This window comes from Talpa europaea (assembly GCF_964194135.1).
Source record: "Talpa europaea genome assembly, chromosome: X".
NCBI lineage: Eukaryota > Metazoa > Chordata > Mammalia > Eulipotyphla > Talpidae > Talpa > Talpa europaea.
The window spans coordinates 87,742,155-87,757,183 of NC_140081.1; the positions used below are offsets into that span (position 1 = coordinate 87,742,155).

General features: G+C 39.1%; 1 protein-coding gene across 1 annotated transcript in view; it reads right to left on the minus strand.

Annotated features, from left to right (window-relative positions):
* Nucleotides 1–6,906: 6,906 nt before the first annotated feature.
* The window catches only part of MCF2 (MCF.2 cell line derived transforming sequence), a gene marked incomplete at both ends in the record, with an annotated part of 65,434 nt that continues 57,311 nt past the window's right edge, over nt 6,907–15,029 (minus strand). The window contains 4 exon segments of the mRNA XM_084259033.1: nt 6,907–6,947; nt 12,561–12,661; nt 13,584–13,616; nt 13,618–13,683. Coding sequence (XP_084115159.1) covers nt 6,907–6,947; nt 12,561–12,661; nt 13,584–13,616; nt 13,618–13,683 — 241 coding nt within the window.

Sequence of the window (15,029 nt, forward strand, 5' to 3'; positions counted from 1 at the left end):
ATGTTAAAGATCAGAATTTCTGTTCTCAGTTTGGAAAACGTAAATGCAGTAATAGATACACTGAAGGGTAACTACACATGGCCTGGCGGTGGGCTGCGCTTCAGAAGCCTTAGCACACTCTAGTAAGGAATGTTACTGAACAGTTACTAGCGGCTTAGCGCAGTATCTGTTCCCTGAGACAAAATCGACAAAGGACTGACACTGCCTTATACCAACAAATGCACATCGCTTTCTAATTCCAGGTGCAGTGACTTCAAGTTGGAAGCCTGAACTATACCACGGTAGTGCGACCCGGCCATAGCAGGGTCTGTAGCCGCTAAAGGACAGTGCCCAGATAGGGGAGAGGCCACTGCCTGTGGGTCCTCACCTGCGCGCACAATCCCAAGACCACTCAGGCCCAGGGAACAACAACATTGGGGCTTATTTAACAAACAGGGGAAACAAAGAGCGGCTAGCTCACCCCAGAAGTGTCCATGGTGACCAGGAGTCCCAAACAAAAGGCCGCTCCTCCAAGATGGCGCCGTCCCGCCAATGAGGGCCTGGAGTGTGGCAGCCAGAGGCAGCAGGCTGGCGACCAACTCAGCACAGCTGGACGTGCTCATAGGGGGCCGCTGAGAGGACCCCACAGCAGCCCCAGCCATGGTCTGAGGGTCAGGATGGACAACAGCAGATCTGGAGCAGACAGGAACCGAGGCAGCAGCACCATGAGGCAGTGCCGGATGTTTAACAGTTCTCAGGGGTGACCAGGACACAGAGTGCTGGTCACCCGTCCACCGTGCTGGTCAGCAGTGGCCATTAGTACTGGTCACGACCGGTCATTAGAAGGCAGCAACGGTGTCAGAAACACCATGTTAACAGCTCTTTGTAAGACGTTAGCTCACACCAACAGCAAACAGCTCTTTGAGACACCAGGCCTAGGGCCTTTGGTGCTCCCTTCGGGCCATGCCAGGCAGGTGGAGACAGGTGCAGCAATGCTAGCTTCTGAGTAGCAATTCGGTTTCTCTATGAGGTTTTTTTTTTTTTTTTGGCTTCTTTTGTCATTCAGAGGTCGGGGACAGAAAGCCTAAGTCTCCAGGGAGTGTGCAGAAATCCCAAGCTGGCTCCTGCCCTGCCTTAGAACCTCTTTCAGCTCCCCTTCCCCCATCTACCAGCCTGATTGGACCAGATTCAGTCCTATGGCTGACTGGGCCATTTACCCATCAGCTCGTTGCTGCACCTGAGGTGTCCATTCCACGATCCAAGCACCATCCACGGGCCTCTCTATGGCCTGTAGCTGCAGGAGCCACAGCCCAGGGGCTGCATGCTCTGGGGCGGCATGATTAGGGTGACCACTGCCACCCCCATCACTGCTGGCCTCTGCCTGCAGCCTGCATCCCAATGGGACTACTTGTGGTGGGTGGTGTGTGCCCACCACCACATGCAGACTCTTGTACTGCCCACAGCAGCCTCTGGGGCTGAGCGCCAGAGCCTCCGGTCGGCACAGGGGGTGGGGGTGGGGGTGTGTCTCCGGTTCAGTAGAGCTATTTCAACATAGATGTTGACAAATGCTACATATACGTATATAAGAGACCATGTGCCTAACCTTTACTAATGCAGCCATGGACACAATTTTCTTACTTGACTAAAAACACATCATTTGTACAGGCCTGAAGTTCTATTGTTGTGGATCAGCATGGAACAAGCTAAATTAAATCCAAAATGATTTATGATTTAACAGGCAGAATGTTCATGAGAGAAGAGTTCCAGAATCAGATCTTTAAAGTTGGTCTCAGATGGTGACAGTTATTTTATGTTGTAAAATAAAACATAACATTTCTTAAGCACAAATATTTCTCCTACATGACGCATTCACACATTAAGTCAATGAAAGTTTATTCTAGGGTAGTTTTCTGCTGGGACGTTAGTTCATACTAATTTGTAAGATACTGATTTAAAAAAAATGAAAAAAGACTTCTTGACTGTTATTTTCAGCCAGCTTGTAAAATTAAAACAAATTCCAACAGGGATGTAGGGGAAGAACATTTGATGGAGGGTTTCATGACATTTTAGTAACCGGGGGATATGACAGTAGAGTCAAATTTTCCAGTAATACTGTATTAAAATGAGCAGAATTGTTTACAGTGTGAAATGCCTGGGAATATGAAAATGTATAGAAAATAGTAGCGTGGATTCCCAAGTACCAACACCCACCTATCTCCCCTCCTCGCTCTCCTTGTTCTGTGTGCGCCTCTCTTCAGAGGTGGCTACCATGCCTAATTTGGTGTTCGTCATTATCCAGCATATCCAGATTTTTACCCTAAATTCTCCATTAAAAGCGCATTTGTTTTGCATATTGAACAACTGCTGTCATATCTATCTTGCAGTTAGTTTCTGAAGATTCATTGATGTTGTTATGTGTGCATAGGGTAAGGTAAAAAGTATCAGGCTTTTCTGCCCTCCCGCCATTAGGATGGATGAGGGAACCCTGCGGTCCTGAATGCATGCCTGATGGCGGGCACCTGCAGTGGGTACACCTGGGCTGAGAGACTGCGTTTTTAAGGGCGGCATCACGGGCACGCCAGCAGAAGCCAAGAACGAAAGGAAGCCGAGAGAAGAAGAGAAGCAGAGAGAACGCCAAAGAGAGCCCGGATAGAGTGAAGATTTGCTGGGGGCTGGGAGGCCTGCCAGCCTCCTGGCCCCCCAGCACCCCTGGCCCCCCAGCACCCCTGCCTGCCATGTGCCTGGTAAATCTAAATAAAAGCCTGCAAAAGCCACCGAGGGCTCTGACTCCTCCTTGACCCGCTCTGCTGGGTCAGAAAACCTGCCCTGTGTCCATTCCTGCCCCTACAGTGTGGCTCTAGACCATTCATTTTAACTTTTTGTAATGTTTTATTGGATGATATTCCATAATCTAGTTTTCTAGTCTTTCTGTTCAGGCTCTTCATCTTGTCTTCAAATTTTTTACTTTTCCAGACAGCACTGCTAGAAACATTCTGGCATGTATGTGTCCTTGAGCACACATGAGTATTTCTCTGCAGTAGATACTTAGCAGTGGAACCGCTAAGCCATGCTGGATTCATTTCAACTTAACATTACCCATTGCTAACCAAAGTACTTTGCCAACTTAGTCTCCCAGCAGCGGTGTGTAAGAGTTCTTGCTTCAAGTCCTTCTGACCACTTGGGATTTTTAGAAATATAGGCAGATGTTAAGCTGCTCAGGATTATATGAAAGTGCCTGTTTTGCTTTGAATTGAGGTATTTTGAAACTAGTTGTAAATGTTTAGGTCTAATAGTGTGTCCTCCTGAGGCCAGTAAAGGGAACATTTTGGCTTGTAATATTAGATTCCAAACCATCCACCATGTTTCCCTTTTAAGTCATTTTTATTTTGGTCAAAAAGTTACAGTTCACTTGGTTGACAATATTTTACTTGTTCTCATTTGATTTCCCGCAGCTTGCCATGTAAAAGAGCACATTCACTATCAAACAGATAAAAACAATTAACTGGGATAACCTTCAGCACAGAGAGTGCTTTTCACAATTCACATTTATTTTTTTTTTTACTTTCTCTCCTGCTTTCCCCTCTGCTCCATGATGACCCTGTTTCCAATTGGGTGTTTGGGTTATCTTGGTAGTAATCAATTAGTGAGTCTGCCTTGCAAATATTTACATGAACTGTATCTTTGAAATGGTTCACATTTTCTTTGGTTTGGGTTTAAGGGAAATGTTAGCTTAAGGAATACATCTTCACAAAGGACAACTTCATCTACTGCCTTTAATACATATTATTAGTCTATTTGGTAGACCTATGCTGAAACCATCGTGTCAGAATTTAGTATGCTAATCTGTACATGTGAAAATGAGGTGTCAGCAAATACTAGGCAGGCCTTACCCCGTGCAAGGGAAATGTCACACTTAAATATGACATGAACTTGAATACAACACATACATTTCGAACTAAAAAGAAATCACATTTTTAAAAAACCTGTTGCCACTTGTATTGTTTCCTTTTGAGCAATATAAAAGGTTTGGCTTTTGTCTTTAACAATCGTTTGTCGCTGAGCATTTGCCTCACCTGGGCAGGCCCCATAAGACTATTTGCAAAATGACCTTTCCAAATCAGTGTAGTGGAACGGAATAAAAATGTTTTTTTGACAATTAATTGCTTGATACTTGACTTGTTAAATACTCCAGAGTCCTCTATCTCCATGGAAAGGAGTTTCCTGTATTCTAGTACCTACTAAGTGCTTTTCTCAGAGAATGTTTGTTGAGTGAAAAATGTGAAATCCCTAACTTAATTTTTCTCTAAGTGGAACATTTTTCATATTCCCTTACATTTTCAAAAACACTCTCTGAAATTTTCTCTCTTCTGCAGAGAACATTGTAGCCCTGGTATATAAGTGGCTTTAACAGCCACCATATGTTCTATATTGTGAGACTCATATATAACTTGGAAAGCGTCAATAGTAGTATTTATTTTGCGTGCAATATAGGAAGAAAAACTTGAATATACATTTTAATGTTCAAGGAGTTCCTTGGAGGTAGATTAATTTATTAACTAGTTCACTGATGGGTACTTCCTCAAATGAGCTCAAAATAAATTTAAAGGGAGGAGGGAAGAGCATAAGAGAGACTATGGTGACAGTTCATGGGTGATTGGTGGTGGGAATTTTATAGGGGTTACACCTATAAAAATGAACAATGTAAAATATATATATATAAAATTAAAAATAAATAAATGAATAAATTTAAAGGCAAAAGAGATAGTTGATCCTGTGATGGGATGCTCATTAAGACATCTGAAACTATTTTTTTTAAATGAAAGTTTCACTCAAACCAAACTGCTAGGTGTTTGGCACCCTGCCCGCTCTGTGTTCAGAACAAGTTCTGGCTCCTTAATGAAGTGGAAGAGACCATTAAGTCTGGCAAAGCCAACTGCAAGTCCTTTGCAAAGGCAAACAATGGTGAAGGCTCTAGGTGGTGCCCAGCTTCCTTGGGCACCACTATAGCATGAAGAGACATTTTGGGCAACACATTTTACTCTAGCTCAGGTCCTAACTCTCTATTCCTCCGCCATTCTCTCTCTCAGAGAATCACGAGGCAAAGCTAGATATAAACATTCCCCTCAATACGCTTATGGTGCCTGCCTTTAGGGTATCACTAATAACTGAGAGGAAAGAAGTGTTCAGTGTACAGTCGATACTATACTAAACTGAAAAAAAAAATATATCAATGAATTCAAGGTTGGATATCTTTAATGTGGAGTTAATGCAAGTACATATACATTGTAAGTATATTTAGAATGTAATTAAAATTTGAAGACTTAAAGGGAAACTGCTACTATGTTTTATAGTAACACATTTATAGCCCAATACAATTAATACAGTGCTGTTACATATACAAATACATATACAAATATAGCATTCATTGTACAGCAATTAAAACATTAAAAGGCCTTAATTGTACGTTTGAATCCAGTGAACTTAATACTGTCTTAACTGATTAAAACCCCTAGTTTAATACTATGAAATTAAAATGTTTTCTGCAGAGGGGCATCATTTGTGAAAAATTTTATCTCCTAATTCTTTTTACTGCAGGATCAGCACCCAAAAGAACTGCATTTTAATTTAATTTTGCTATTATTATTTTTGCAGAAGCATTAAGTGAAATATCCAATCTATGGACATTTTAATGAGTGAGTTATAAATCAGCCATCATAAGTCCCAACAATTGGATATTAGAAGATTTATAATTTGCAGGTAACTTTGAATAAAAATACAATAGGTTTGTATACAAATTGTTACATCAAATGATACCACTGGCATGAACTATGATCTTGGCATGATACACGAACCTGCTTAAAACATAAATCATGTATTAGTTATTATTATTTATTATAAAACCAGTCATCAAAACCATGCACCTAATATGCCCACTTGATAGTAAAACACAACAGTCCATGAGTCTGAACGCAGCCAATTTCAAACTATTGTCTGCAGTAGTTCAAAATAAAAATACTACAAGCATAAATTCAATACTGTACAACACAGCTGGCCGTGGGCTTTGAACAAGTGATCACACTGTTTGCATATTTAAAAGAAAGGCATCTGGACATGTATTATCAAGGAAAAACGCTAGGAAGAAACAAAATCTAACTTAAGAAAACCTTGACAAGAAGAGATTTTTCTAGAAAACCCAAAAGCAAGTGAAGACACTGGGAAGTAGAGTTTTGCTACAGGAACACCTTTGTGCAAATATGAATACTTAACTTAATAGCTGTGACATATGTCTTAACATTTCAATGCACAAACATTTTATAAACCTCAATGCAGCCTAACACATCCAGGATTTTTTTAGCTTTGGCTGGTTTTAGAACCATAAGACAGCTCTGAGAAACCTATAGACCAATCAATGTGCAAAAGAGGTCTTTCAGAACCTATCCCTTTGGTATATTGTCCTCACATAGATAACAGAATTAAATAATAAAATAAACTATCAATTAGCAAAGGGGTTTAAAAAACTGATGATACTCTTTGGATTTTTCTGTTTTGTTCTGAAGCGTTACCCAAAATATTACAAGTAATGTTTTTTAACCTGCAAGTGTTCAAAATAATAGAGTTCCAGTTTTCAGAATTGAATCCTGAATTCAATTCAGATGGAATTGGAATGTATGCCATGAAAAGTCCTCCTTGGAAACAAAACAACAATGCATTTCACCTGGCGAGAGCGGAAGGACTGAAGATGACCTTCTGGCAAGAATGACACTCAATGGGAATGACGAAGCCGACCTCGGTCCCGAGGAAACGCTGACTGTCACGGGCAGCATGTGATCACCCTGATTCTTGTGCTGTGACACTTTTAAGACATAAAATCTACCTCACATCTCCATAGGGAATCTTATTTTTAAGTCTATTCCATGCTCCTTTAGTTCAAGGGGAACTTACTTTCCTTGTGTTACTCAGAGCAGCATCTACAAAACAATGAAGAATGATGTTAATACTAACGTGACTTTTAAGGTCAACAATGTTGTCTGTGTCATGACTCTGAATGCAAGGATTAAAGAGGGCCAGCATAAATTCAAAGGTTGGTTCTTTTAGTATGAAAGTCTTTATTCGGTTATATAGTTATTTATGAATGGCATCTATTTTAGAAATGACATAACTTTAGTGGAAGGTAAAAGAAAACAATTCATATCTCCTACAACCAGATTTCAGGAATATTGTGTGAATTATGCTGTGTACATAGAGATAAAACGAAACATGTTAAGCACATAAATATCAGAGATATCTTCGCATTCTATTTCCCAGATTTCAAGCAAAACACTCCAATTCATATTTTTAAACCTAACTGTTGTTGACAGGCTTATGTAGATAATTGAAATTTCCTAATCCAGTAATTGACATATATTACAGCATATTTATACAATTTTGTTCTATGAAATGTAACATGAGGGCCACTTGATATTACAGCATTCAACCAAAGTCTGCCAGTAAGTATTAATTTGTAAATTTAACAAAAATCATAAATCCGTGTTATTTGAAAGTAATGTCTATTTTAAAAATATCTTAAGTCAGAACTTTCTAGAGTAGAAGGACCAATGGAACCTAGTGCCTTCATCTAGTAGCACACCACATAGAGAATAAATGTTTTAAATACTGATGCACTATCAAGTTACTAAACTTCAACTCTCCCAATGACACTGCAAAAAAAGAAAAGGATTTTTTAAAAAGTGAACTGATGATAAAAAATAAAAATGACTAGAAAGGAATGTAATTTTTTTCTAAATAAAGCGCATGTATATTAACAAATGTACATAGCAAGTCCTTTACTGCCTGAAACGAAACAGGTCCAAAGTAGATTTAAGTTGCTGTTCGACCATGTACTTTTCAAAGGGTGGCAATATGTCCCCAATCTACTGTAACTAGTGAGACCAATGGAACCACTTCAAGTAACAACTGATCAAAACTGTTATTTTACATGTCCTACCTTACAGATAGCCAGGCACTTCCTGTAATTAACTTTGTCCTGAATTAGCTCTGAGGACATCTGGCCTTATATGTCCAATGAGGCTGATGACAATTAGGGAACATCTAGTTTGAATACTCCTAATATTCAACACGAATGCCATTATTGGTGCTTTCATTTTTGAAGCCATTGCACTCCTATTTCATAGCTTTATTGGTTTTTTAAACTGCTCCATAAAAATAATTTATAAAAATGATTTATGAGTCCATTTAAACAGCTCTTTGAACACACATTTTAAAGTGACTCATGTCACTCTGTCTCCCATTAACCATTTAAATAAGCATAAGAAGGAAGAAACCTGGCCATGGTCATTTTCAAATTTACTCCTCAATGTAAAAATCAATTGAGTTAGGGCCTCCCCGGTGGCACAGGGGTTAAAGACAGCGCTATCAAGCTATCGTCAGCCTCTGCAGCACGAGTTTGTTTCCCGGCCAGCCAGGGAACAACCCACATAGCGCAGCAGACCTCTCCTGCCTCACCCGCTGCCCCCCTCAGCAGTGTATTTCAGTCAGTCTGCCTGTCTGTCTCTGCTGAATCCTCTCACCCCCCGCATCTCAGGCCTGTACCCCAGCTCTTGTATGCATAAGTAAATAAATCTTTAAAAAAAAATTTAAAGTTATACAGTGCCCCATTCAGTGTGTGCCGTGTTTCTTCGTATTTGTCTGATGCTCTTCTTTCCTGTTTACTACTTTTCTGCCTTGTGTGAAAGAAATTGTGAGCTCTTCAAAGGTGTGTTTGCTTTGATTCCAGCTCTTATATTTAGGTCTTTGATGCAATTCAAATTAATTTTTGTGTAGGAGTGAGTGACATATAGGGGTTGTGGGTTATTTCTCTTTTCATATGAATACCCAGTTAAGCCAGAACCTTTTGTTTTAAAGATTTATTATTTATGCATACAAGAACTGGGGTATAAGCCAGAGGTCTGGGAGGTGAGAGGATCCATCAGAGACAGAGTAGGGAACAGAACAGGCAGGTTGACCAAAGTATACTGTTGAGGGGAGCAGCGGGCGAGTCAGGAAAGGTCTGCTGTGCTATGTGGGTATCTCCCTGGCTGGGGATAGAACTCGCATTGCAGAGGCTGCAGACAGCTTCACATTGCTGCACTCAACCCCTTGTGCCACCAGGGAGGCCCAGGCCAGAACCATTTGCTAAAACAACTTTTCGTTCCCATTCGGTTGACTGGGCACTTCAAGTGAACATTATGTTTATGTGGGTCTGTTTGAGTATCTTTCTACACTCACACCAACACCACCCTGTGTTCATTACTCAGGCGTGTAAGACCTCCACATTTTTCCCCAGTGATATTTATTGAAATGTTGGTTTACAACACTGCATTTCCAAATGTTTGAAATTATTTTGTATTAGATTCTTTGCCTTTTCATATACATTTTAGAATAAGCTTTTTTTTTTCCTTTTTTCCCTAAGAAGGCCTGATTACATTTTGATCTTGATTGTATTAACTCTATAGGTTAATTTGTGGACAATAAATTTCTCAACACTGAGATTTTCAAGACCTGTACACAGTACATCTCTCCAACAGATCATTCAAAATCTATCTCAGCAATGATTTATGGTTGTCATTATGAAAGTCTCAAATGTCTGTTGTTAAATTTACTTCCTGTTTTTTAAAGATTTATTGATTTATGCATACAAGAACTGGGGTACGGGCCAGAGATGCGGGTGTGGGGGGGGGTGTGTGAAAGGGTTCACCAGAGACAGAGTAGGGAACAGAACAGGTAGATTGATTGAAACACACTGCTGAGGGGAGCAGTGGGTGAGCCAGGAGAGGTCTGCTGCGCCATGTGGGTTGCTCCCTGGCCAGGGATTAAACTCGTGCTGCACACTGTTTACAATAGCTAAGCTTTGGAAACAACCCAAATGCCCAAAAATAGATGACTGGATCAAGAAGATGTGGTACATATACACCATAGAATATTACTCAGCATTCAAAAAAGATAAACACATGCAATTTGCAGCAACATGGATGGCGCTGGAAGGGATCATGCTCAGCGAAATAAGCCAGAAAGAAAAAGAAAAATACCGGATGGTCTCACTCATAGCAGGAATCTAGAAAACTTAAATAAGGGACCAGGAAAATGAATAACTATAAGAAAGTGAAAATCAAAATCAACAAAAAACTATGAACCAGAGACACTTTTAGGGGGGCGGGGGCGGGAGGGGAGGGATTGGGGTCAGAATGGGGGGGCTGCAATTGTATGGGGAATATAACAATAAAATTTATTAAAAAAATAAAAAAAATAAAAAATTTGGATATTATTCACAAAAAATAAATAAATAAAAAATAAACTCGTGCTGCAGAGGCTGCAGATTGCTTCATAGTGCAGTGCCTAACCCCTTGCGCCACCAGGGAGGCCCATGTTGTTATATTTACTTTATATGTCTATATTACTCATGTAAATAATGTTGCTTTTTGAAACTTCTTTTTTTGTTGTTGTTGCTAGGATTTAGAATTACGATTTATTTTTGAATAATGACTTGGTATACCATGGCTTTATAAAATTCTCTTATTACTTACAGTAGGGTCTTTTATGTATAGATTCCTAGTGGTTATACATACATACATGTGATTTGCTAAGCATGGCAACGTTACTTGTTTTTTTTTAAATCTCCTTTAAGTTATGGTACCTGCTAGGACTTCCAGTATAATGTTGGATAGAAATGGTGGGAGCAAATATCCTTGGTTCATTTCCAATCTTAGGGGAAAAGCATCTAATATTTCAGCATTAACTGTGGTTGTCAGCTGTGGTTTTCCACAAGTGTACATTGTCAAATAAAGGAAATTCCTTTTATTTCTAGTCTGGAGAGAGTTTTTATCACGAATGAGCATAGAATTTTTGTCAACTGCTTTTCTGCATCTATTGCAATAATTAGTTTCCCCCTTCATTATGTTAATATGGTGAATGACACCGATTTTAAGTGTGTAATACAAGTATTTAAAGAAAACTATTTCCCTCTCTCTATGGCTGAATCCACAAAGTTTGATAAATTGTAGTCTCATTTTCATCCAATTTGAAATAATTCTAATTTCTCTTATGCTTTCTTCTTTGCCCCATGGTATTTAGATTTGTTACACTTAATATCCAAATATTTAGGGATTACTGACATCTAATATACTACCTTTTGTATGAGTCTAATCTCTAGAAATTGAAACTCATTTTAAGGCTCAGTATATAGTCTAGCTTGATGAAAGTTCCATGTGAGCTTAAAAATAATGGGGTATTCTGTAGCTGTAGGGTGTAGCTTTGATATAAATGTAAATTAGTTCAGATTGTTGGTATACACCAAAATCTTCTGACTACTAATCATCTAAATAATCCCTAATTTAATAATTATCTAAATAATTCAATAATTAGTGCAGAATACCTTTGAAAGGTGATCCAGATTTAGAGTACCTGAATAAAAAAGCAGTGGCTCTATTTGCAGAGTTCCCATGTAACCCAATATTTATATTGAACTCTATCATACTTAGATTGCCTTGAATGTTACAAATGAAATTTGAGGGCCTCCCCGGTGGGCCAGTGGTTGAGCGCTGGGTTGCGAAGCTGCCTGCGGCCTCTGCAGCGCCGGTTTGCTCCCCGGCCACCAGAGGAGGGTCCCGCATGGCGCGCAGACCTCTCCTGCCGCCCGCTGCTCCCCTCAGCAGTGTACTTTATCAGTCTGCCTGCTCTGTTCCTCACTCTGGCTCTGGTGAAATCTCTCACCCTCCCGCGCTTCTGACTGTACCCAGTGCTTGTATAAATAAATAAATCTTAAAAAAAAGAAAGAAATTTGAAACCGACTAAGTTACTCTGGATCTATTAGAGTCATGTAAACACAATGTACTATTAACCTCAGGTAAATGCAGGTCCTGGTCTAGGAATTCAAGGAAATTTGCACATACTGTAATAACCTTGTTCACAAGCGTCTCTCTCTGTCTCTCTCTCTCTCTCTCTCTCTCTCTCTCTGTCTCTCTCTCTCTCTCTCTCTCTGGTGCTGCCTTTTTATAGATAGTTCAGTATGACTTAGGGAAAATTATACAAGAATACTAGTTTGTACACAGAAATCTTATGTTTGCTTGGTTTAACAGAAGGAATTTTAGGTAAGTGTCATTGCTTCATACCTCCTTCACACATTAAATCCTTAGTACAGACATAGGTAGTGTGTATAAGTGTCTGTGTATGTGTCCATCTATCATAAGAAAATAACATGCTTTTAGGACAGAGTAAAAATAAAACACACTGGAAAAGCATTCCTGGACAGTAAGGCTGATACCTTAAAAGCGTATCATTGGTTTTTAGTTCTGAAGGATATCCTACAAGATACAACAGCATCATTCAAATGTATCAGCTTTGTACGGAAAAGGTTACTATGCTTTAAAAATCCTTATTCGTAAAGATATAACTATTAAAGACAAAAAGGAAGTCTTAGCTAATAGAATGTGCCTGCAACTTTATTTGTAAATGCAGAGAAGTTTTTACCCTATGCTAATTACATAATTGATGGAGTTTTAAGACTTACAGCTTTTAAGCAAATAGTAGAGAGCCTGTTCATATTATACCTGTAACTTTGGCATTCCAAAACCGATTGCCACTAATTAAAATCTGCAAACTGTTCCCTGGAATCAGACCTTCTTTTCTTCTGTTTAGATTTTTCACCAACCTAAGTAATAAATGAATTAGTAGCCAACAATGGTAATATAAGTTATTCCAACCAAATATATTGCACTGCAGCTCAAATTTTCACCAATCTGTTGTATATATTCAAAGACCATGATGTGGTGCTTGAGTCCTTTGTGGAACCTATAAAGGACTTGGGTTACTAGCAAAAATGGTTATTATTTTAATGACCCATCAATAAACTTTACCTGTGTCACACTCTTCCACCTTACGGTCAGAGTACCCTGTCAAAGCAGAATTTCAGTTAAAGTTATTGACACAATGAAGAGAGCTATTTCATATAAAACTTCTAAAAGAATTAGGGAAGAATCCTTTAGTACTCATCTAAGCAATATTTTCTTCCTGCTTTGTGGTCTCTAAAACTGAACAGTGTACTTGACAGAACCATCTTTGCAGTCAGTGTTCTATGAAGTCACATGCATAAGGGTAGAATGATAACATTCAAAAAAAAGGCCAGTATTTGAACCGGTTAAGAGAAGTGTGGTTATGTTGTCAAGTAATAAAGCATGGTCCCAGGTAGATCAATAGGTATTCACTAAGCATGTGATAAATTAATAAAGGTTGTTTATTAATAAATTAATGAACAACCAAATGTAACGTGACCTGCAGCCATCACACAGCCAGATGTTTCAGCAGCAATGTCTGAGCCAAAATTTAAAGAACAAAAGATCGAGGGAACACTTAGCATCTCATTCTTTCCAAGCACTTTTCATTCACCAAAAGTTAACATTGCATTCAGTGAGCTAAACAGGCATGGCTGAAGCAACAAAAAGGGAATACTGATAAGAAATGGGAAATTTTGGTTTCTTGAGACTATATAACAAAGACACAAGTAAAGCAGAATATTTGATCAGAGAGCCGCAGGCCCAGGTGGAGGCCATGTCAGGCACTGAGAACACACCTAGCATTGGCCCTCAGCATCCTCGTGGAGATACAGAATCTCCATTTCTAATTGGGAGGTCTTCTGAGGCTCTTTTCCTGCAGTCTGCTAGGCTTTGTAAGTGCCTGGAGACAGGAAGGTTGTTTTTGAAAAATTACATTACAAATATGATAGCAAAACCCTAACATAACTCCACAATCTGTGACAAAGAATTCACTCTTTGGTTTCAGTAGTAAATGTGGTAGCTGCAGCAGTTTTGCAAGAACAAACATGGAGCAGTTTGTAATGGAGAAAGAAGCAGAACATGTGTTTATTTAACCTGAAGAATTCACTTTTATTTGCAAAAAGAGAGTTACAGCATGAACTACACAGAAGGTAGCAGAGCACAACTAATTTCAATTACATGAATTATAAGCGTAAACCCAGAAAAAAAAACAAGCATGAAAATAATTTTTAAATACCGTTATTTATAAACTGTGCTCATGAAAAATTGGTCTTGGCACTGTGTACAAAAGGCAATGGCCCTGAAAAGAGATTTACTAATGTCTCTTCTTCCCCTTCCCCAAATTGGAAGTTTTCTATAGTTTGCAAAGATCACGAGCACAAAAGCTTTGGGTCCAATAAAAGCACATTAAATCATAATGTGCTTTATTTTGGCCTTATTTTGCAGCTATATTTTTAAACTCGACTCATTAATAAGCAAAATAATCCAAGGCACACTGATTGCATTTGGTTACAAAGTAGCTAGAGAAGAAATATTAATTTCAATTAAGTCCAAACACATTCTTAGATGAGAATCTTACCAGCACAATATCTTACACATTAAGGACATTATTTTAAAAAGAGTACCATAATTAAATTCTTTTAAAAAATGAAAGAAAAGAAATAGCTATGTGGTGCTGATTCCTTCCATGTCCCAAAGCATTAACCCCACACACTATCTGCATCACATGACTGAGTGTCTTTTTGAGCTACTTGCCATTTCTGCCAGGGTGTCTGTGAGGGGAGCAGCACTCAATACTTCTTAGTTTTTGACGTGATCAAGTGAAGCTAAAAGGACAGCTCATTCCAACCGGTTTTGCTGTGGGGGCTGGGTTTTGTTTTGCTCGTGGATTATAGACTGCATTGTATTAGTCTTGTGTGTGTTCCCCGCAGGGAACTGTTGGGAGAAAAGATGACAATGCATATGTTTCTCTTCTGATGAAATTCCCATCCCTAGTGATGAAAACATTAACCAACTCTGCATCTGTACTTCATTTTCTGAGAGCACAGCTGGAAAGATACTTAATGAAGACTCTCGGTTCTTGACAAATTCTTCATAGATTGTCCAGAGTGGACATTTAAACCCAAACTGACTTTCCCTGATTGTTTGCTCACTTTTGAACAACTGTCCTCTCCTTCCCATCCTCAGATAAAATGGAAGTTCTTGTTATTATTAGTCTAAACCAGTTCTCAAAGTTTGGGAAGCAGA